At 38.3% G+C, this 21,660-nt stretch overlaps 2 protein-coding genes across 2 annotated transcripts; one reads left to right on the top strand and one right to left on the bottom strand.

Moving 5' to 3' along the window:
* The first annotated feature begins 2,213 nt into the window (after nt 1-2,213).
* Nucleotides 2,214-7,881, top strand: bbs1 (Bardet-Biedl syndrome 1). Its single transcript, XM_017698746.2, has 17 exons — nt 2,214-2,361; nt 2,919-2,995; nt 3,114-3,148; nt 3,347-3,619; nt 4,010-4,056; nt 4,161-4,199; nt 4,333-4,405; nt 4,480-4,611; nt 4,789-4,895; nt 5,413-5,533; nt 5,711-5,869; nt 6,021-6,090; nt 6,354-6,512; nt 6,674-6,807; nt 6,909-7,043; nt 7,153-7,239; nt 7,396-7,881. Exons 1-17 carry the CDS (start codon nt 2,330-2,332, stop codon nt 7,480-7,482), a joined length of 1,767 nt encoding a protein of 588 aa, XP_017554235.2. The 5' UTR covers nt 2,214-2,329; the 3' UTR covers nt 7,483-7,881.
* A 1,068-nt stretch (nt 7,882-8,949) lies between these two features.
* On the bottom strand, nt 8,950-21,260 carry si:dkeyp-50d11.2 (calpain-1 catalytic subunit). The gene is made up of 22 exons (XM_017698534.2): nt 20,969-21,260; nt 18,187-18,474; nt 17,913-17,982; nt 17,590-17,708; nt 15,559-15,692; nt 15,297-15,465; nt 15,111-15,194; nt 14,951-15,036; nt 14,577-14,651; nt 14,291-14,451; nt 13,964-14,124; nt 13,542-13,553; nt 13,115-13,326; nt 11,871-11,910; nt 11,693-11,758; nt 11,526-11,583; nt 10,931-10,995; nt 10,739-10,807; nt 10,461-10,539; nt 10,245-10,361; nt 9,583-9,641; nt 8,950-9,480 (listed from the first exon to the last, which is right to left on the bottom strand). The coding sequence occupies exons 2-22, from the start codon at nt 18,436-18,438 to the stop codon at nt 9,454-9,456; spliced, it is 2,115 nt and encodes a 704-aa protein (XP_017554023.1). The 5' UTR covers nt 18,439-18,474; nt 20,969-21,260; the 3' UTR covers nt 8,950-9,453.
* Nucleotides 21,261-21,660: the final 400 nt, after the last annotated feature.

The following is a 21,660-nucleotide window of genomic DNA, read 5'->3' as shown; positions in this document are numbered from 1 at the left end:
GTTTTAGTGTTTCCTGTAGTGAATTCCAGCTCACTGGTGCTGTAACTAAAAGCAGATTTTCCCAGTTCTGTAAAAACTCTTGGTACCTGGCAGCTGATCCAATTACTAGAGCGAGTCTGATAATTACTGTTATTTGTAATCATCAATGAGGTGATGTATTCTGGCAAATGACCGGAAAGTGTCTTATAAATAAAAATCAACCAGTGCGTTTCCCTTCGTACCGTTAAAGAGGGCCACCCAACTTTTGCATACAGCTCACAGTGGTGAGTTCTGTACGGATCTCCAGTGATGAACCTCAGGGCAGAGTGATACACGGGGTCCAGTAATTTGAGAGAGCTGGAGGGAGCATATTTATAAATAACGTCACCATAGTCCAGCACTGATAGTAAAGTTGCTTCAACTAGTCTTTTTCTGGCGTGCATGGGGAAACAGGACTTATGTCTATAAAAATAACCCAGCTTCTGTCGGCATTTACTGACTAGTTTATTTATGTGTGGTTTAAAACTGAGTTTATCATCCAGCCATATGCCAAGGTATTTATATTCCGTGACTCTCTCAATAGTGGATCCTGCCAGGGTAGTAATATTTACAGTACTAAAATCAGTATTAAAAGATCTGGAAAACAGCATGAACTTAGTTTTCGTGGCATTTAAAACTAATTTGTACTTATATAACGCCACCTGCAGAGCATTAAATGAGCTCTGTAACTTTCTTGTTGCAGCATGAATAGAATCAGCTGAGCAATAAAAAGTTGTATCATCTGCATAAAGGTGAATTTTGCAGTCTGAGGTTGAAGCAGAGGTAGCTATATCATTTATGTAGATATTAAATAAGACTGGATCCAAAATTGAACCTTGTGGTACACCTTTAGATACAGATACCAACTCTGATTTATAATTATTCAATGCCATGCATTGATTTCTATCAGTGAGGTAGTTTTGGGTCCAGTCCAGCGCAGTTGCATCAAAGCCAATCTTTTCTAGGTTCCGTAAAAGAAGAGTGTGATCAACTGTGTCGAATGCTTTTGTTAAGTCAATAAAAATAGCTGCACAATGTTTCCTCTTGTCTATGTCTGAATAAAGATTGTTTAAAACCAGTGTCGTAGCAGAGATAAAGATAGAGGGAGATAAAACAGGGCTGTCTGTGTAGTGCTGATTAAGACAATATGGTGAGGTATGTTGTTAAGAAAAGATATGAGGGGCCCAATAAAGATGAAAGGCAGTCCTATTGCTGCAGGACACCCGCGCTATGCTCCCCAGTATGATTGCAACTCTACCAGTACGTCTGCCAGTAGGCAGTAAACAAACTCCAGGCCATCTGTATGAACTATTTTGTGTGGGCCATTGTCAGACCAATGCTTAAACAATACATTGCAGTTTCTGCCTCTCATGAAAAAAAAACAATATTGCAGTTGGATTAGCTGCTACACACAGCAGAGTGGCGTTTGACTGTCCATCTGGGCAAGCACACATTGGTATACCAGCAGGATTGAGAAGCATACTTTAAACATATATTCAGGGTCACATTAGAATTGCCTGCAATCTCAAACCTAATCCACTATATTAATGTAATCTGTTTACTTTGTGTTATTTTTGAATTACTTGTCTTTTTAAAGTCACATATTAAAGCTACACATTGTAAGATTTGGGGACTATGAAGCGGTGAAGTCTTGTATAGTAGTTTTGACATAAGGTTTTAGCCTAAAACATATTTTTAAATATACATTAACAGCAGAGAGTTAAAACAGCAGCACAGCGAAAGAAAACCTATTTTGTATTTACAACCATTTCAACCATATGAATATTACATATAAAACACAGAACATATATCTGTAGGTTCACAAATAAAATGGCTATATTTACATTTTAGACCTCCTTAAATATGTTGGCACAGCTGACTAACATATGGACCAAATGACCATCAGGCTAATTTAAGGGCTGTATCCAAAACAATATATACTATACTGTGCTAAATTATGTGCCAATAACAGTGGTGCAGTGTTTTGATACACTGTATAGTACGATATTAAGCGGTTTGGAACGCAGCCGAACCTGATAGAAAAGGATATTTCTTTCAACTATTGGGACACAGCCGCCGAGCCCTTCCTGACGCAAGTGGGATTTCCATGCCGACCGTCCGGGATGGTCGCTGCCAAGTCTCGTTAGATCTCGCGTTAGTTGCAGTTCCTTCCCCGCTGCTGCTATGGAAACGGGGAAAGCCGATCTAAGGATTACTGAGAGGTTTTTAGTTCGCTAGCTCGCTGTCTTCAGTAAATCATAGACAGCGCTGCTCCTCAAATTCAAAGTTAGCGTTTAAAATATAAGTTAGTATGGCTTCAGTCCATATGGAGATGAAAGACAGGTAAGTAGGTGATTTACATACGAGTATACAGAGCATGTAGAACCTAGTTACACCTATTAGCTAGCTAACAAGCTCGGCTAGCTAGCTAGTTAGTCTAGCTGGTAAAATACCAGTTTTATCCAAATACCAGCGTATTTGGCCCTTTAATTGCGATTTACATAGATTTCTATCAGTCAGAAATACGACCTAGAGCTAACTGGAGCTCACTTTCCGGCGCTTTTGGGTTGGTGGATTAGCACTTTTTTGTAGAAATTGTGGTTTATGTAAGAGGCTATTCGTTTAGTGTTAACTAGCTAGCCAAGTTCGTTAACCTAGCTAGTTATAACTGTTACATAAGGGCGAGCTGTTAGCTGTGAGCTAAGGTTGCGAATAAATCCATATTGTTGTAAGGTCACTTCTTTCATAGTGACTAAGCCGCACGTTGAACTTGTCTAACATTAACACAGCCAGAAAAGTTAAATATAGAACTGACCGTGAATTACAAAGAGACGTTAAACTGCTGCTGCAATCTAAAATTTCTTCTGACGTCTGAAGTCACGATACTCTGTTGTTTACAGTGCAGTGTCCAGTTCGAAATGGCTTGATGCACACTATGACCCAGTTGCTAATCTATATACTTTTTCTTCGTGCATTGGTGAGTTTTGGTCGCTGTGACGTCACAGGTTTATTATCTTTAAAAGAATATTATTAAATCATTTTAAACACATGCTATAATTACCAACTTAAAATGAAAGGCGGCTCTTTTTTCTCAGCTTTGGCAGACTTGCATGGAGATGGTGAGAACAAGGTGAGTCTCTGTTAGTTAACTAAATTGCCTGTTTTTGTAGGCACATGCTGTATGGCGACCAAAATGGTGCACTTGTGTGCATTTTGAAAATCTAAAATATGTTCCTTTTCATTTTCCCTACTTTTATGAACAAGCACTAGAATGATTTGTACTTTTGTGTAATTTAATTTGATGTGTGCATGCATTTAAATGTGATAGCTGGTAGTGGGCGACCTGGGCACAGGAGCAAGTAACATGAAGCTGAAGGTGTACCGTGGTACTGGACTGCTGAGTGAAAACACTCTGTTGGATTTGCCCACTGGCCTTGTGTCTTTCCTCATGGATCAGCATGAGCCCTGCACCCCTGCCATTGCTGTAGCCTCTGGACCCTTCATCTATATCTACAAGAACCTGCGTCCCTACTTCAAGTTCACTCTGCCCACTCTGGAGGTCAACCCCTTGGAGCAGGATGTGTGGAGTCAGGCTAGAGAGGTTGGAAATACAACTTTCATCACAATGACTTGTCTTACTTTGTGCATGTGCAAAGGCTTTTGTGCGATATTCATGTAGGGCTTAAGCTTGCGAGGATGCGGGACGAGAAGTATGCCATTCTGTAAAACCAAAGACAATTTTTCCATTGATGTCTCATGCCATTCATTAAATTTGTGAAGTTTATTCTTTGGGTATAGGGCAGGCAATCACAAGGTTTTCCTTCTTTTTTTTTTAAAGAATACATTATTATACATATGCTCAGAGTTAGGCTTGTTAACTTATGTTATTTTTTTCTGTAATTCATTCTCATATTTATTTAGTATGGATTGTTAATGGGTTCTTAATAATAATTCCAATTTGGATTAATTACTTGTTGAATTTTTTCTCAAGGATATGATTGATCCAATGACACTGAAAGAAATGTTAGAAGGTATAAGGTGAGGTTTAAAGTAGTTCAGTATACCTATAATTATACTATTATTAAATAGCTCTACACTGTTTGTAGAACATCCTGCTTAAATATTTCCTATTTACTCTTCAGGGATAAGGCTGACATCCCACTCTCAGTCAGATCACTACGGTAACAATCACTAATATTAACTTGTTAATAATTAAGTTAATATTAGTAATTAACAAAATTTTGTACAATTTCTAAAACATGCAGTGTGTAACTTTCTGTATTTCTGATTAGTTTAATATTGCATTATTTTCAGGTTCCTCATGCTTGAACCTCAGGATATGGAGGCTTATGTTAACCTTCACAAACAGCAGCCCATACGCAGACAGGTGAGCACATAGACCTCCACACAAACAGGTATCTAAATACAGAAACCATGTTTAATTGTTTTGTGTGCTCTCAGACGGTTATTACGTGCATAGGGACGTTGAAGAAGAACATGGCAGATGATGATGCAGTCAGCTGCCTGGTGATCGGCACTGAAAGTCAAGAAGTTTACATCTTGGATCCAGAGGCTTTCACCATTCTCGCAAAGGTCAGCATCTCACTTTTGTTTCTGCTAATAACATTAACTGTTATTAAGTCCAGAAATGTGTTCATCTTCATAATTTAAAGAACAGTGTGAAGTTGTTAGCAGGCTTGTGCTTCACAAGCGACGTCTGATCTCTTGTTTTGTGAGTCCCTTCTGAGTTGACCTTAAATGTACTTGCAGATGTCCCTTCCCAGTGTCCCTACACTGATGGATGTGACTGGGCAGTTTGATGTGGAGTTCAGAATTACAATAGCTTGTCGCAATGGAAATATCTACATACTGCGAAGGTAAGTCCACAGTCAGGCCAGTGCTGCTCCTGTATGTATCTGTATGTGTGGATTTACCCAAAAAAGCTTTGGATTTATCTAACCAGTAATAGTATACAATAAACAATGTTATTAAAAAGACAGATTTACATTACATGTGGCTAGAGGTTGTATGTCAGTATCAGTGTATAGATATCAGGCAGATATCAGCAGAAAATACTAAATCGGATATAGTAGAGAAAAATAATTAATCCAGTCTGATCCTGTCTGTCCTGAAATACCTCACATTCACATTGTGTTATGTGATATCTGCTTTTAGATGCTCATCTTAAACAAAGTGCTTCCTCATTTTAAAGTTTAGTAGTTTAGAGTTTAATAGTAAAGAAAAGAAATTGGACTGAAATTCATACTAGCTGATACTTAAGGTGTCAATAGCTGTATCAGGAAAGGAAAAGTTGTATCAGACCATCTTTAGATTTGATTTGATGTGCCTGAATAATACAAAATATGAAAACTAGCTATTAATATTGTTTTACAGAGACTCCCCAAGACCCAAGTACTGTATTGAGCTATCCTCTCACCCTGTTGGGTTGGTGAGGATGGGGAAGAATGTTGTGGTGGGCTGCGCTCAAGAAACTCTGCATGGTTACACTCAGAAGGTCTCACCTCCTCACCAAAACAAATACCAAGATAGAGAGCAATGAATGTACCTCTTAGATAATGCATATACTGGAGTTTTTTCACATATTTCATTTAAAGATACAGGACATGTTTCAGTTATGGTTATAAGAGAAGCAATGTAAAGATAACTATATGACCATTTTTCTGTTCTGAAGGGAAAGAAGCTGTGGACAACATACCTGCCTGCCCCCGTCACCACAATGGCAGTGCTAGACTTGCCCACACGAGGCTTCCAGGCTGTGCTTGTAGGTCTGGCCAACTGTGAGGTGCATGTGTATCGGGATAAAAACTTAATCAGCACCATCAAGACGCCAGTAAGATTTAAAATATGTTGCAATTGTCGTATCATCTGATCTAATTGTTTTGGGCTGGTTTGGGACCAGGTAACTGAACCAGAAATAATAATAATAATAATTATTATTATAATTATTATTATTTTTATGTGTTTTACATCTTGCTTTACAGGATTTGGTAACCAGCATTTGTTTTGGCCGTTATGGTCGAGAGGATGGCACCTTAATTATGACCACTAAAGGTAACAAGGCTTCATTTAACAAGCCTGTCATTTGAGTTTGCTGGTAGAATTAGAATTGGGAGTAGGTTATTTTTATTTGTAATATCTATATGTAATATCACAATATAACCATAAGCACAATATTACCATAAGCATTGCCTGTTCTTGCTGAATTTCATCATGCTAACCCTGTTTTCTTTACTTTGTGCTTCTATACAATCATGTTTTATTCGTCTTCAGATACAGTAATTCTCATATAAAGCATTCTTTCCCATGTAATACAGGAGGGGGCCTCATTGTGAAGATCCTGAAGAGAACTGCAGTGTTTGATGATAAGGATTCTGCCCCTGGCCCACCGATAGCTCAAAGCATCCGCCTCAACGTGCCTAAGAAAACTAAGCTTTATGTGGACCAAACCATGAGAGAAAGGGAGAATGCTGTGGGTATGTACAGCCGCTTTAAGCACATGATAACAGAAGTAGCTAAGGAAAAATTGCTTTCCCTGTTTTGTACGCTCATAAGAACTTTAATTTACTGTAGTGTTTAATTCTCAAAGTCTATATTGTACTGTATGAACTTACATTGCCTTGCAATGGTTGTGCAGCCATGCACAGGGCCTTCCAAATGGACCTAAGTAGGATGCGGCTAGCTGCAGCTAGGGCCTATGTCAAAGCCTTAGAGTCCAGTCTCACTCCTATGTCAGCAAGCTTAACAGAACCTCTCAAGATGAATGCAGTGGTAAGTGCATGTTTGCCTGTTTTCCCTAGTTACTTCATACATTACTGATAGTGTGTGTTTGTTTATATGTGTATGTATATATAATTTTCCTCCTTACTCAGGTTCAAGGCTTAGGCCCATCCTTCAAACTAACTCTGAACATCCAGAACACAGCAGCCTGCCGCCCTGTAATGAATCTAGCCATCAGTTTCTTGTATGATGAAAATTTATACAGCATGAGGACAGCGTTCTTTAAGGTAAACCTGGTTGCCTTTGCAGTTACCATCATGTAGTGGATGATGTATTGAATGGGTAAGAACTGGGGAACTGGGTCTGATTACAGCCAACTGCACTGTGTGTGTGTAGATCCCCCTACTTGTTCCAGGGCTGAACTATCCCATCGACACATTTGTGGAGTGCCTGAGTGATAAAGGCATCTCTGACATCATCAAAGTAAGATTGTCATTCTACTGCAGTGTTTAAAAGCGTCCATTCTACACGGTGCATCGAAAGCCCTGATAAAGATTTGATTTTCAGCTAAATATCCTGAAGAAATTGTACATTTAGAAAAAAAACTAATGTGCTAACCCTTGTTCTTTCTAACTTCAGGTGTTTGTACTGAGAGAAGGGAAGAGTGCTCCCCTCCTCACTGCACACATTAACATGCCTGTGAGTGAGGGGCTGGCGCTTAACTGAGACATAGACCAGATGGCCTGGACATGGACGTTACTTGATGAGACAGCCATTCTCTCTGTGTCCACAGCAGCCTGTAGGGGCAGAGCTCAGCTGCAGTGCAACCCCAGAAAGAAGAGCCATTGACTGCAGGTGAACAGAGAAGCTTGTGCTGTCCTTAGCAGCTATTGAAGCCATTCGTAGCATAGGTCAAGAAGAAAGAGCTCTGGTCTCCGGGTTTTGGCATATTAAACTTGGAATACCTGATTGCTACAAGTATCATGCATTTTTGTTGTAAAAAACCATGTAGATTGATGGATGACCATGTAGAGATGTATGTAAGTGTTTTTTGTTATGTAAATAGTGTTGTAGTTAAGTGTCTATATTTATATTTGTATATTAAATATTATTAATTGTCCATAATATTGTCTCATTGTCATGTTTTTTAAGTGAATTGAGAAGTTTTAATAGTTGGCTGAGAATAGTTTCACATACATATCCTGGTCAAATCATACTTGGCTCTTTATTAGGCAAGTATAGTTGTCTGAAAGTTTGTGAGGCTGATTTATCAACCTGTGTGCAGATAACCTGTTGGCAGCTGAGCTGCAAGTTTTAGCACACCTGATACAATTACTTGTGCAGTGGCCGTGGCACTGTTTTTAAGAAGGTGAAGACCACAAAGAAATAGAATAATATTCCAAAGAGAGAATTACTTCCTTTCCGATTTGTTTTTAAAACCAATAGGCCTCATTTACCAAGTGTTCTTAAGAAGAAATTTTGCTTGTGTGGTTTTCATGAAGATTCTGACAATTCCTGAATTTGTCTTATTTGGGATTTGTTCTTAGGTAAGAATAGAATCTACACACACAGGAGCACAACGTTGTTAACAGTTCTGTGGTTCAGGAACACATCAGGAATCTGACAGACTTTTTAAGGACATTTTTCAAGAACAAATTTAAGTTAAAACAGGAAGATCTCAGTGAATTCTTCTTGTTCTCTTTTGCTTTGTCTATGGAGGACTTATCTCTTTTTGTTCTTTCACAGATCCTGTGGTAGTTCCATTGCATTTATTTTCTTCACTGTGATTTACCAAACTCTCCTACAGCAGCTGGAACTCACCCTCTGTCAGAATTTCACTTACTCTTAAAGGATGGTTTCTATGGTTAACTATCCCATCGACACATTTGTGGAGTGCCTGAGTGATAAAGGCGTCTCTGACATCATCAAAGTAAGATTTCCATTCTACTGCAATGTTTAAAAGCATCCATTCTGTACGGTGCATCGAAAGCACTGATAAAGATTTGATCCTGAGTTAAATATCCTAAAACTACATTTAGAAAAAACTAATGTGCTAACCCTTGTTCTTTTCTAAGGCCAGAAATGTGTCACAAAAGAGACATACAGGCTGCCATGACCTGTTCACATGGCACAGTACATTTACTAGGTTCTGTTTTCTCTAAAGAGGGTATGACAAACCTCAGTTTTTTATATGCAGCATGATATGTAACATGTTTCTGTCTATGTATATATGAGTGAGCCATCTGACAAACAATGGACTTGAGTTTTATTTATTTTGAGGAAAAGTCACCTTTGAAAGCAATTCAGACAATCAGAGCAGAAAAATGCACCAAACTGGTATAAATCTAAATCAGATTAGAAAAGAAATACTGATGCAAATAGTGCACCCAAGAAATAGTTGAAGTTAAGGCAGTGCAGTGCACAAGCATTCAATAATACATAAGCACCAGCTATGCTACAAAACCAATTAATAACCCAAACATTCTAACCTTTGTTTACATGTTAATAATTAAGGTTTCTTTCTTTTAGATACACTGCCTGAATGTGCAATTCATAGCAGTCTGTATTTGGTATAGGTGCACCTGAGAGAAAGAGAGGGAGAAGTTAAAAGAAGAGGTGCAAAGTGGAGAAAAGGCACTTAGTACAGGAAAGCATGGAAAACAAGTGAGGGTTGAAGTGAAGAAGAAAAGCATCCATCTAGGTAAACATGGTAAGGGAGATCCACTGGAAGAAGAGAGGTGGAGAGACGTTGCAAAGATATCAGAGCCTCAATGAAAGATGACAAAGCTATTATTTATTTCATTATATATGACCAAGAGGACAAACCTGGAAGAAACTGAAGGACACCACTCCATCTGCATCTGTGTCCATGATTTTAAATGTCTCTGTCGGGAGAAAGAAGACTGTTTTTTTTATGTTGCATACTTCTAATAACATGCAGCATCCACAGAGACAAAACATCTATGCTGAATTTTGGCATAACACCTAACTGAATATTTAGTTATTCCTCTAATAAATGGATCAGTAACAGGCTTATGGTATAGAGGTTACTAGGGTGTTAAAGTGGTATAATTACCCTTCAGTCAGGAAAAAGGAACCAAATTGTGACCAATTAAGTGTAGCTTTCATCTTGTCCTTATCTGATGAATCATTTCAGTTATTATGTATTCTCTCCATTGTGATGATTATTTAAAGACAACAGTTATATGGCTGCAAGAAGATACTCAGTTTCCTATATTCCTTCATTCATTCTGCATCATTGGCCAATTAAAAATAATTAAAAAGCCTGTCAAAAATCCACCCCAAAGTAGTTCTAATTTTTAAAAAGTTCCTCCCACCTTCAAGATAAATCATCAGAATGGACATTTCCTTGTCTTTGAACCAGGGAATCTTATTCTATTAACTACTATGGAATCATTGTAAGAGGCAAGTAAGTGTTACTTGCTATTCCTAAATCTGACTAAACAGAAAAAGTTATGACCACTCACTGAACATGCTCTCCAGGCGGATCAGACAGGTCACAAAGCTGTCAAAGTCCACATTCAGGTCTGGCTTAGCATAACGCAGGATTATTAGCTGGAACAAGTGGTTGGTCAGCTTGAAGCCTGACATGGAATTATAGTTTGTAACATTACACCAATCAGACAGTTAATGATATCTGAAAACACCTGTCGTGTAGTACAGGCAGGCTGAAGTGTCAATACCTGCTGATTCCAGCGCCAGACGCATTTCATAGGAGCTCATGGTCCCAGACTTGTCCAAGTCAAACTTTCTAAACACAGTCTAATGAGGGCGAGGTCATTTTCAACATGATATTGTGCAAGAAAAAAGTAATAAATACAAACAATAAGTAAGGTCAAAAAGCAAGTGATAGAAGAACATCAAAAAGAGAAGCTGAAAGGATGGGTTATCGGTGAAAGATAAATCTAAATTTCTAAATATGAACTAACTACCCCAAAAACATGTTTAAACAGTCACTCACAAGATATTGCTTTATCTTCTCCCAAAGCACATGAAAATCTGTTAAACCCAATCGTCCACGGCCAGTTGTCTGTATGGGCCATGTTAAGGCTTAACAAAGGATGGTCACTCTACAGGAGAGCCTCCATTGTGGAAAAGACATGATAGAAATAAGTGTAAACTTATGCTTCAGTGATGAGAAGCTGAAAGATACATCCATAAGGTTGATCATGCTTCTACAAGCCTCCTTCTGAAATCCATCAGTTTTTAGATCCTTATCTGTGAAAATAAGAGGGATAATTGCGCCTTGCCTTTAAAGAAACTACTATACAGGCTCTGTAAGACTTTGTATATGTTACTGCACTTGTGATATATAATAAAAGAGCTACTAATATGAAGATTATTGTGTATTGAGGGCTCTTGAGCTAAGCTGCTCTTTTAGTCATATGCAAAAGTTTAACATCCTCGATAAAATTACGTTTTGATGATTTTATAAGTGAAAAGTATTCACATCCTCTAAAATTGAACAAATCTAAACATGATATTTCTCATATTTTCAAATTAATATTATTTTCAAATAATATTAATCATATTATTTTCTGAGTTTAACATATTAAAAAAAAATATATATAAATAAAAAATATATAAACTATGCTGTAAATTTAGCAAATAAACAGTAATTGCATTTTAATTGTGTGCAGAAGTATGTTCTCTGTAGAGGACACATTAACATATTTTCACTTATAAAATCAGCAAAATTTAATTTGACAATGGTGCCCAAACTTTTGCACATGACTGTATATTCTTACGTTTGCTTATGACACGGTTTAGAATCATCTGCAGCTTCGGCACATCGATCTCCATGTCCTGCAAGCCAAGAGACAGAGAGTCAGAAAAGACAATAAATGTGCCATTTTAATGTATATCTGTGAGAAACTGAACAGCATCATGATGATGCTTTCTCTTTCCTTCTCACCTTTCCAGCAAGCTTGGTAAAAAGGGCCTTGAAGCCTTCATCAATTTCAGTATCTGGCAGCACATTCTGCAGTAGTGAAAAAATCCTGAGCACTTTTGAGCATGAGTACCCATTTGCATGCTGAAATATTTGTTTGTTGAGCTAGCATGAAAACACCTTTACAGTGTCTGGCACGTACCTCCTCCGGTAGGTCAGCAGAAAGCTCATCATCTAGTTCCCTTAATTTCAAAGACAATGTGGGTTTATTGTCAGGTTTATCATTCTCTCCCTTTTCCTCAGTGAATACATAGCAGGCTTACTGTCTGACCATAATAATTATTTATCTATACAAACATACTTCTTATTAATGTTAACCAAAGCCAAAAGTCCTATTTCTGTGTGAGTTATTCTACCATTTTTGTGGCAAATGGTGTCCTTTGAAGCCAAAATGAGCTCAAAACAGAAATAAAACACAGTTAGTGGATATCTGTGTATTCTTTGTTCTACACCTATATTTCCTAAATGTTCCTTCCTAAATGAGCCAACAAAAATATAGTAAAAGTCTAATAGTCAACTTTTTTTTTTTTAAGATAAACTGCATGTCCTAGCAATGACTTCACAGATGCTGATGTATTAATTGTATGTGAAACAACAATGTTGATGCTTGCACTACAGTTTAAATTCTAAAAATGCGTTAGAATTAGTCCTAGTCCAATGTTTATTATTAAATTATTAAAAATATATAACTAGAATTTTATTTTGTCCCAGGTTTTTTGTCAGTGCTGTTACAGAAACACATTTCATACAGTTATTAGTTAGTGGTGTCATTTACAAAAGGCGGCAAGGTCTTTTTGAGTTACTGCTTGTATTGATATCTCAGAGGAAGAAGGATTAACTCTATGGTTAGTAAAATCTCTTCATATTTCTGATAAATATGGCCAAAATTATGACAGCTTCATAGTTTCACAAAAGGATTGTGTCAGTGTTGCAACTTCTGAAACATTAGGTAATTAAAATTTTTTAAATTTAGATAAAAGTTGAATGCAGTATTTGTAATGCTCTACGCACTAATGTTCTTCAAAAGCTCAGGATTTAGCTATTTGTCAGCAGTGTTACAGTCATTGCTGTTACAACTTCATTGATGATGTTCAATATAAAGAATTTACACTTAAATGAATTTTCACTATTCATCCCCTGTTTGCCACCTCAGTAGTAGAATGCCTTGTATGTAGGGCAGTGTTTCCCAATGCCAGTCCTGACCTCCCTCTGCAATGTTTCACATGCTTCCCCTGCTCTAAGAAACTTGATTTACCTCAAAAAGGGATGGGCACTTAGCTAGTAACATGACTCAGATGTGCTAGACCCAAAAAAGCCCAAAGCTATCCAGAGCTATCATTATACTGCTCTAGCTGTTTAACAAATTGAATGACTGAAAATCCTCACTGTGAGTCAGCAGCTTTTTCAGAGAAGACCCTCAGCACAAAATCACCCTCTTTCTGAGGCTCGAAGGTGGAGGGGATGACGATGTACTCTCCTGCAGGCAGGCAGAAACGCGAGCTCACCTCCCGCAGGTTGATGAAAAGCTCAGAGCGAGCGCTGGACATGTGTGTGAGCAAGAAGTCACGCTTCAGATGTACGCCCACCCTGCCCAGATACTGTAGAGGACATAGAAAACACTATGAGGAACTGTTGTAAGGTAATGTCTCCCTTCATTTATGCTGTGTGCACTAGAATGCCTTGCAGTATAAACTCAAACCTGATAACCAGGCTAGAGGAGAAAAGGGACTGACCTGACAGCCAGCATTAAGAACAGCTCACCCTTAATCAGACTATTTCATTAATGATACACAGATGGATGCCTATCCCATACCTCTTTGGGAACCTAGAAATGATTAAAAAATGGAAATTAGGAGGACAGAATTGCACATGTACTTACCCCACCAGCCCATGTGTATGTTTAAGTCAATTTACTTAACAAACATGCAAATCTGTGAATCTCCAGTAATTTTTACTCAATATATAAAAAGTGGGCTGTGCCATTCTGTAGGGCTACTTCTCCAGATAATTTATTAATTTCTTTGCTCAAACACACCTAATAGAACTTGTCTGCTATTAAACCATAGAAAGTAAATCAGTATTGTTATCACCTGAACTAAACCTGTGTTGGGCAGCCTTTGGTACACTCTCTGTAATTAGCATCTCTCTCAGTAAATATGCCCACTAGTGCCTTAGTTAAGGGTTTTCCCCACACTTCCCTCATGTCATTTTAGAAGAGCCAAATTAACCATTTACCTCATAAATGGCAAATCCAATCGTTTCCATGTCTTTGCCCTCCTTGCGTAACCGTCGTCGATCCTTCTGCATTAGTGCCACCAGGAAACTGCACCCATCTTGGCCCTCAATATCTGGGTCCTTAAGCATGATTTTATACTGGGGGTTGATCCAAAAGGTCGCTGTATGAATAGAAAAATATGAAATATGAGTAGATGGAAATAAGGAAGGCTTTCATAATGAAAGATGAAAAAGGTTCTCTTTTGGAATTTCTTCTAAACAATAAAAAGTGCATCAGATCAACTAATGTGAATAAATCAAAATAATAAATATGAGTAATTCCAGTACCTGGGTAATTCCTGCAACCTCCAGCTGTGCTGCCTCTCCTCCATTCTCCAGTGTAGAGAGATGAATTCCACTTCTTCAACTCATTGCTTTGCAGTGCATCTGCTGTCAGATTACAAATCTCTAGCCTGCTGAACTCCTTCATAAAATCACTGAATGACATCCTGTTTCGGTGAGTCAGTGAGTCAGAGAAGAGCAGAGAAAGAGAATCTAAATAATGACAAAGTTCTAAAAAAAAAAGGTCATTTGTATTAATTTACTATAGCATATTTAAGCACTGATACTGCACCAGAACTCTCCATCTTCACAGCAGTTGTGCAGACGAGATTTTATGGCAGGGTCGATTCCACTCCACTCTTTTGAGCTAAACGGAACCAAACAGAATTAATGGTTTAACAGATTAATCACCTGAATTTTTAGGTTTAGGAATGCAGTGTTGCTCATTGGAATGCTGAATAGTGACTACATAACATGACCAACTGCATATTAAAGGGAGCTTTTAGGCCAGAATAAACCTTTAAGTCAACAAGCCTTCTGTTCCATTCTAAGTACAGAGAAATTATTATCTACAGTAATCAATCATGTGCTACAGATGTGGAAGATCTAAATTAGGCAGAAAAACACTGGAATGTTCCCTCATCTTCCCTCATCCCTCATACTCACTCGTCACTCCAGGCTCCAGTCCATTCCACCTCTCCCCAAGGGTTTCGTATGCGAATCAGCTTTGTGAGGTTTCCTCTAAACTCCACCTAACCAACAGAGTTCCAAGTTATTAGTAATCTGAGTAAACTATCACTGGTTGTGCCAAAATAGTTTTTCTCACCTCCTCCACTCCTGTAACAGAATAAGCATGGCCCTTCACCAGCTTTTTAAAGGTGATAGCCTCCATGTCAAAGAAGCTTGTGATCTGAAAATGAAGGCAACGTTTTGTATAAATATTTAACGTCATTATAAATGATTGCTAATGCATTACTAAACTCCTAGAGGTTATGAACTTGTGTGCTCTCACATCTATAGAGCAGCCCATTAGAGATCCTCTTTCTACAGCTCTTCTGATGATGCTATAGAGGTTTGGTGGAGCTTTCTTGAGCTCATACATTTCTGTAACCCCACCAGTGAAATCCTCAAACCCTTCAGAGGTGCAGCCTCCAGAGAGTGCCTCATAACAACCGTTTAATCTGTCAAACACATAACAATTTCCAAAGAAGTTCTGATATGGAGTTGAATGCTTTCTGTATTTGTTATGTTGAAGTGATGATGAATTCTCTTACTTTGCGTATGCCTTCTCTGCCAGGGCACTCCAGAACTCTGCCCCTTCAGCTGAGTGAACAAATAGGAGTTTTCCATCTCTAACTGGTAGCCGGTCATCAATCACCACATCCACCCAGTCCCCAAACTGCCAAAACTGCAAAATGACACAGACAGGATATAAAACTGATGGTTAGTGATGGAACAATACCACTTTTTCTTCCCTTATCCTGACACACGTAAGTGATGACTGATACCAGTACCAATCATATTTGGTCCATTTGGTAGACTGACAATGTAATATTAGCTCTCACATATTTGCTTAGCTGAATAGCTACTTCTTGTTGTTATGTTAATGTTAGGCTACGTGTGGCTACTGTTCTTGACTTGCATTGTATTTTCTTGCACTTCAAGAAATTCTCTAATATTTCAGGCTAAATTTGTAATAGAATCAGATCAGATATGTTCCTTTTTCTGAGTTCAGCTCTGGAATTTTTGCTTCTATCAAATAGATAAAAAACTGTTTAGAGCAGTGGTTTCCAACCCTGGTTTTGGAGTATGCCCTGTGCTGCATATTTTAGTGTTTTCCCTGCTTCTAACATACCTGATCCAACCAATCAGCCAGTTAGCAAGTCCTTGCTGAGCAGAAGTGGCTCAAAGTAGTGTGCTATAGTGTGTTCATAACAACTGGAAACTCTAGGAGCTTCCTACTTCCATCTAAAAGCGTTCACACCACCTCAACTGTTTGACTGAAAAAGTGAATGCTCATGGTTGACTAGCACTTTTTGGCTACTGAGTGCATACAAAAGACTCTACAAAAGCTTTTACACTGGAATTAAAGTGTGGTTTGGTTAATTTTCCATGTTTTTAAACATGGATAAAGGATGTGACAATTGACCATTAATGCAGGGCACAAAATGGCATGATAGCATGCGGCTTGCTAAAAAGATTTTTCGATTATCTCAGTATCCATATGTATTTGAAGATGCACAATGGTATGTCATTCACAAACAGAATCTCGATAGTCAGCTTGAAAATGTTTGAACTCCGGCTCCAGGGTTACAAATCTATGGTTAACAGCTACAAAATATAATACAACTGAACAATTTCTTTGAGCATTGTAACTTTTCTAGCAAATATTCATCATAATGAATACGAATTAGTAAATTTTGGAACAGTTTTTATAGCACAATCTGTCCAGATCAGCATGTTACTAGGCTTCCAAGAGACACTGAGTGTTACTGAGTGTTACTGTCAGAGAGAGTCTTCTGGTCTCAGATTGGATGCTGTGAATTCGCTGCACTGGTTTGGCAATTTTCCCAGTTTCAGTCTGCAGCAGTATAACTGCACTCTACAGCTCACTGACTGGCAAATCACTGCAGGGTGTGTAGCCCATATAATTTAAGCTTTAATGCTGGTAGCTGTTTGATTTCTTCAAAAAGGACTCAAATATGGTTGACTCAAACAGGTAGACAGGGAACTCATGTGACATTACTTCTCAATGTCAAAACCATCAAATTCTGTTGAATCTATGATGTTTTCCCTGCCTAAGCACAATTACACCTGATAATCCCTGCGCTATTGGCTTTGCTCCAAGTCTCGGTGTACAACCCACACTGTGAATGCTATTCGAATGACTGAGTCTAAATAGGCTAAATGGGCTTGCGAGGTGGACATGTGAATGCTATTGGAATTTGGCAGCAGGGAGCTGTCCCTGCCTTGCCTGGGTATTTTGAGGGAGACAGGGTATCTGTTCCCCTATAAATATTTCCTGTAAACATAGCTAGCACAGTGGAGAGGGAGGGGTGCATTGCAGTATATGTTTTCCTGCTGAGCTGTAGGGAATGGTAGAGAAGGGTAATAGATCAGCTCTCATGTTCTATAACAGCAAAACTTCAGATTTTTCACAAAAGCGTATTTTTTTTCAACTATATATCTTATACTGCCCACAGAACTGTACTTACCAAGCCTCAAAATTATTTTATTAACACTTATACTTAGCTTTTTTTGTTTAAGATCTTGTTGATTTTTTGATGTGACTAAGCGTGTTGTACCTGAAAATGAAAGATTCCAGCATATTGATGGTGGAAACTCTGACCATGAGGAACGACGCGATGCAGCAAAGGCTCGTTCAGGGTGAGGCACGCAACAGCCGCCAGTAGCCAACAGTCCCCTGATTGAAGAAGCAATATGTGGGAACATATTAGGATGAAAAAGAAACCGGTTCGCCAAGGTTCCAAGTCTTAGACCTGTGAAGACCTATACAGGCTGTAATTATTAAAATTCTGCTATCTGCAATCGTTAGAAATGTAATTATGCCTGAGGTCTCAGTTCCCCTGATACATCCTTAATTTGCTGCAGAGCAGACTGTCTGTACCTAAAGCTCCTTGGCAGATGTCTGTGCGAGTGGCTCCATCTACGATAAAGTGTGGGTCAGAACAGAACTCCTGGAGTGCACAGAGAAGACCTATGGGTCAGACAGGGCACAGACGTGACTGGAACATCTCTGCTGTTTGACAGTTAGGTTTTTGGATGGGTTTAGGATTTTACACGTGCTTGTATGTCACCATTAAGCTGTGCCAAAAAGCAACAGTATTGCTGCTAAATACAGCTGAATGAGTGAGTCACAGTCGGGTATAGCAAGCTCTCACCGTGGGCCTCATCCAGTGGACTCCTCTGGTTTTGGCAGAGCCTGGTGCCAGCTCCTTGAATCCTAGTGAAGAGGGCTGGGCTGGGAAGGTCTCATCTTCAAATAAACGCCTGCTCTGAAGGCAGTTGGCACGCAGAGACTCGAAGTCCTGACCCAAGAACTTTAGAGCCCTGTGATTCTGACCAATACCATCATTGCGGTCCCACTCACTCCTCAGTCGAGCGGCCACTCCTGTGGCACATATGGGCTCCATACTTTGACGCTTTCTGCTTTCAGACCAGCACTGAAACTGTTTAGAGATCAGTTGAAACAAAGTATTTCAGTGATAATTAGATACTAATAATATCTTCATTATTACAGAGGCTGTTCTTGATCCTTACAAAGTAACCTCAATAAGTGCTTTACAAAGTGAATAGATTTATGTGCCAAGACTACGAGATAGTCAAAGACTTTGTATAAAATTAGGCTATAAACAAGTTATTTGATATTTTATCTTAATAACTTCTCTGCTTTTTTATTATTTTTTGTTAGTATGTATGGAAATTGATGCCTGATACATGTTCCAAAAAAGATGGAAGAGGGGCAATTTAAGACTAAAAACCATGTTTAACAGACATTCTAATCATGCTTAGACACAAAAGAAGCATTCCAAGAAAGACCTAGTCCAGGGGTTGGCAACATCCAAAGCTTCTTTCACTGCGCTGTTGTGGCTCCACAGTAGAATTCGATTTTTAGGTAAAAATAAAATAATCATCCTTTGCAGTAAAATAAAGCTCTGCAGATGGTTTGAACAATTTTAGGAAAAAACAGCCTTAGATGTTGGAATTAGTGTATAACTGCTAATTCACCCTTTAACCCTGAAGGCTGGTGCACAGATGGCAATGCAGATAACAATCTCGCTTAGCTAGTAGCTAACAAAGGCAAAGAAATGGCAAAGAGAAAGATTTAAGACGAACATGGATAATTTGGAGATGAATGAACTTATTTCCGTTTATAATCACTTCAGCTGGTTTCCTCATAAATTTAATCTGCATCGAGAAACTGTCAAACACTAAAAAGTCATGAAACTGAAGTCAGATTCTCGTTTGAACTTTCCCATTCCACCTTAAATGGTTTGAACAAGAAAGTGGCGAATGAGAAGCCTTGTAAAAAATCAAATATTGAGAGACATTAGAGACAAATTATTCTACTTTTGGAAATATTTCCTGTCAGAGATAAAAGAAAAGTGACTATAGCTGAGCTAAAGCTTAAGGCAAAGTGAAGCAAGTCTGCACTTTTGTTTAATCAAATTTGTTAAAATATTAAATTTGTTATGCTATACTAACACATTAGCACATGCTAAGACACATCTACAGCCAAGATGCTAAAATGGACATAAAATATTGTGGTTTGATTTTTGCTGAAAGGACAAAATGGCTCCTCCTAGTCCTTTATGAGCAAGCATGGGCCGAAGCTCATCAAAAATCTGTGAGTGAATAAAACAGTTTAAGAACTGTTCCTCAAAAAAGGAGAGCAAGGATTTGAGATATTTCACTCTCTACGATGCATGACAATCAGAAGATTCAGGGAATCCAGAGAAATCATTGTGCATATAGATCAATGTCAAAAACCACCAATAGAGGCTCACGACGTTGACCCAAAAAAGACAATCACCATCTTGACTGTTACCAGTGTAAAAAATTCAACTTAGTTAATTTCGACATGCTAATGCCAAGCCACGTTCAAAAGTGATGAACATGTTCCTGTTTCAGCTTTTTTGGAACACGCTGCTGGCATCAAATTTGGAATGAGATTATTTTTATCAAACAAAAATGTCCATAGTGTAAAAGATCAAATATCATGTTTCTGTACTATTTTTCATTTAATACAGGTCAAACAGAATGTACTAATCACTGCGTCCTGTTTTGTTAGCATTTCACATAGCCTACTGTCCTACCTTTTTTGGGAATAGAGTTTTGTAGAATGCTTGAGTAGATTAAGCTGGCCTTGGGCCAATAAATGGAGATCTGTAAGCACTTAAATATACACCAATATGATTCAAATTAGCATTATTTCTTTCTTGCTTATGTGCCAAATACTTTTTTTTTGCTTCTTTAACCATTCCCTTTGTGCAACCATTCTGATCCATGATTTATTCAAAAATCTATACAATGGAAAATATTGCAATTAATTATAGGCTATACAAAAAGAACATTACCAACTTGTTAACTATAAATACATACTTATATTATACATGGAACCCCAACAAAGGATGTTAGGACACATACAACTGTAGATCTCCCACTCCAGTACATTAGATCTACACTGTGGTAAAGAGCAAAACGATGAGCTGGCATGATGTCAGTGTGCCTGTTTGACAATATTTTGTTTTCCAACCCAAATAATGAAGAGAACCACTGGATGTTAACAGTGTTACATGCCATTTGTGCAGAATATAGTTTTTATTATAAGTTATTAGGTAATATTAGAAGCCAGCCCTGTTGGTATTTATATCAGTGTAGATGCAACCTATAGTGTAAGGCTGTGTAACACAAGTAACTGAATTTGGATCTTTATCATGATGATATTTTATAGCGCAATACTATTGCTACTTATAGATGCTCGTCTTAAGTGCTACAACTAAAAATATCAAGTAGTTTTTGAAGAAGAAATATCAGTTCGTGCTACCTGTACAATGTACGGTTCAGTTAACCAGACTAGATAAATCAGTGTCTTCTGTGAAAATAAGGACAAAGTGTAAATATAGAAAACAACAGCATAATAATATGTTGAAAAACGTTTACCTACTCTGGTGCCAGTATTCTCCTTCTCTTTATAGCGCCAGTGAACTCTTCCTCTGCGTTATCTCTGTAAATCTTTTAGCTTATTCTTGAATTAGCCATAGCTGTGCCTCTGACCAACACTGACACGCTCACTGTGTGGGGCGCGAGCTTCCAGTTACTGTGAACTCTGCAGGAGGCAAAAGCTTCAAATCAAACACTCAACAACTGACACAATTCTTCCCTACGGTTTTTTCGCAGTACATAAAAAAATAAGTAATTGTAGGTTTAAGCTATAAACGCGTAGTGTGTCCTCATGAAATCTCTTTCACTATGGTTTCTCTTTTCCTTCAGAATAGCATAACGTACCGCTGCAGCTGCTGCTGTAACGCCGTTACAGCTTTACAGCGTGAGCTGAGCCGCAGAGCTCGCCACAAATGCAAACTTTGAGCATTTGCTGCCATCTAGCGGCAAATGGGTGTCAGTGCAGGACAGCAATGGCCTTTCAAAATAGTATAAATCACACAGCACGATTCATGCTCTTTTCAAACAAAATCAGGCTACAAGTCCTTATTTAAGCAAATGTAGTTGTTGTGGCCTAAATGTTAAAGATTTTTTTTCCTTTTGCCTGATTTAAAGGTCTAATAAGTATTAAGTTTGGAGGCTGCAGCTGACAGAGTTTGTGTGATGTACATATAAGTGGTGGGTAATAAATA

Source organism: Pygocentrus nattereri, chromosome 16 (assembly GCF_015220715.1).
Source record: "Pygocentrus nattereri isolate fPygNat1 chromosome 16, fPygNat1.pri, whole genome shotgun sequence".
In the NCBI taxonomy this organism is placed as follows: Eukaryota; Metazoa; Chordata; class Actinopteri; order Characiformes; family Serrasalmidae; genus Pygocentrus; species Pygocentrus nattereri.
The sequence above is the reverse complement of the archived record's forward strand: the minus strand, read 5'-3'. Positions and strand labels throughout refer to the sequence as shown.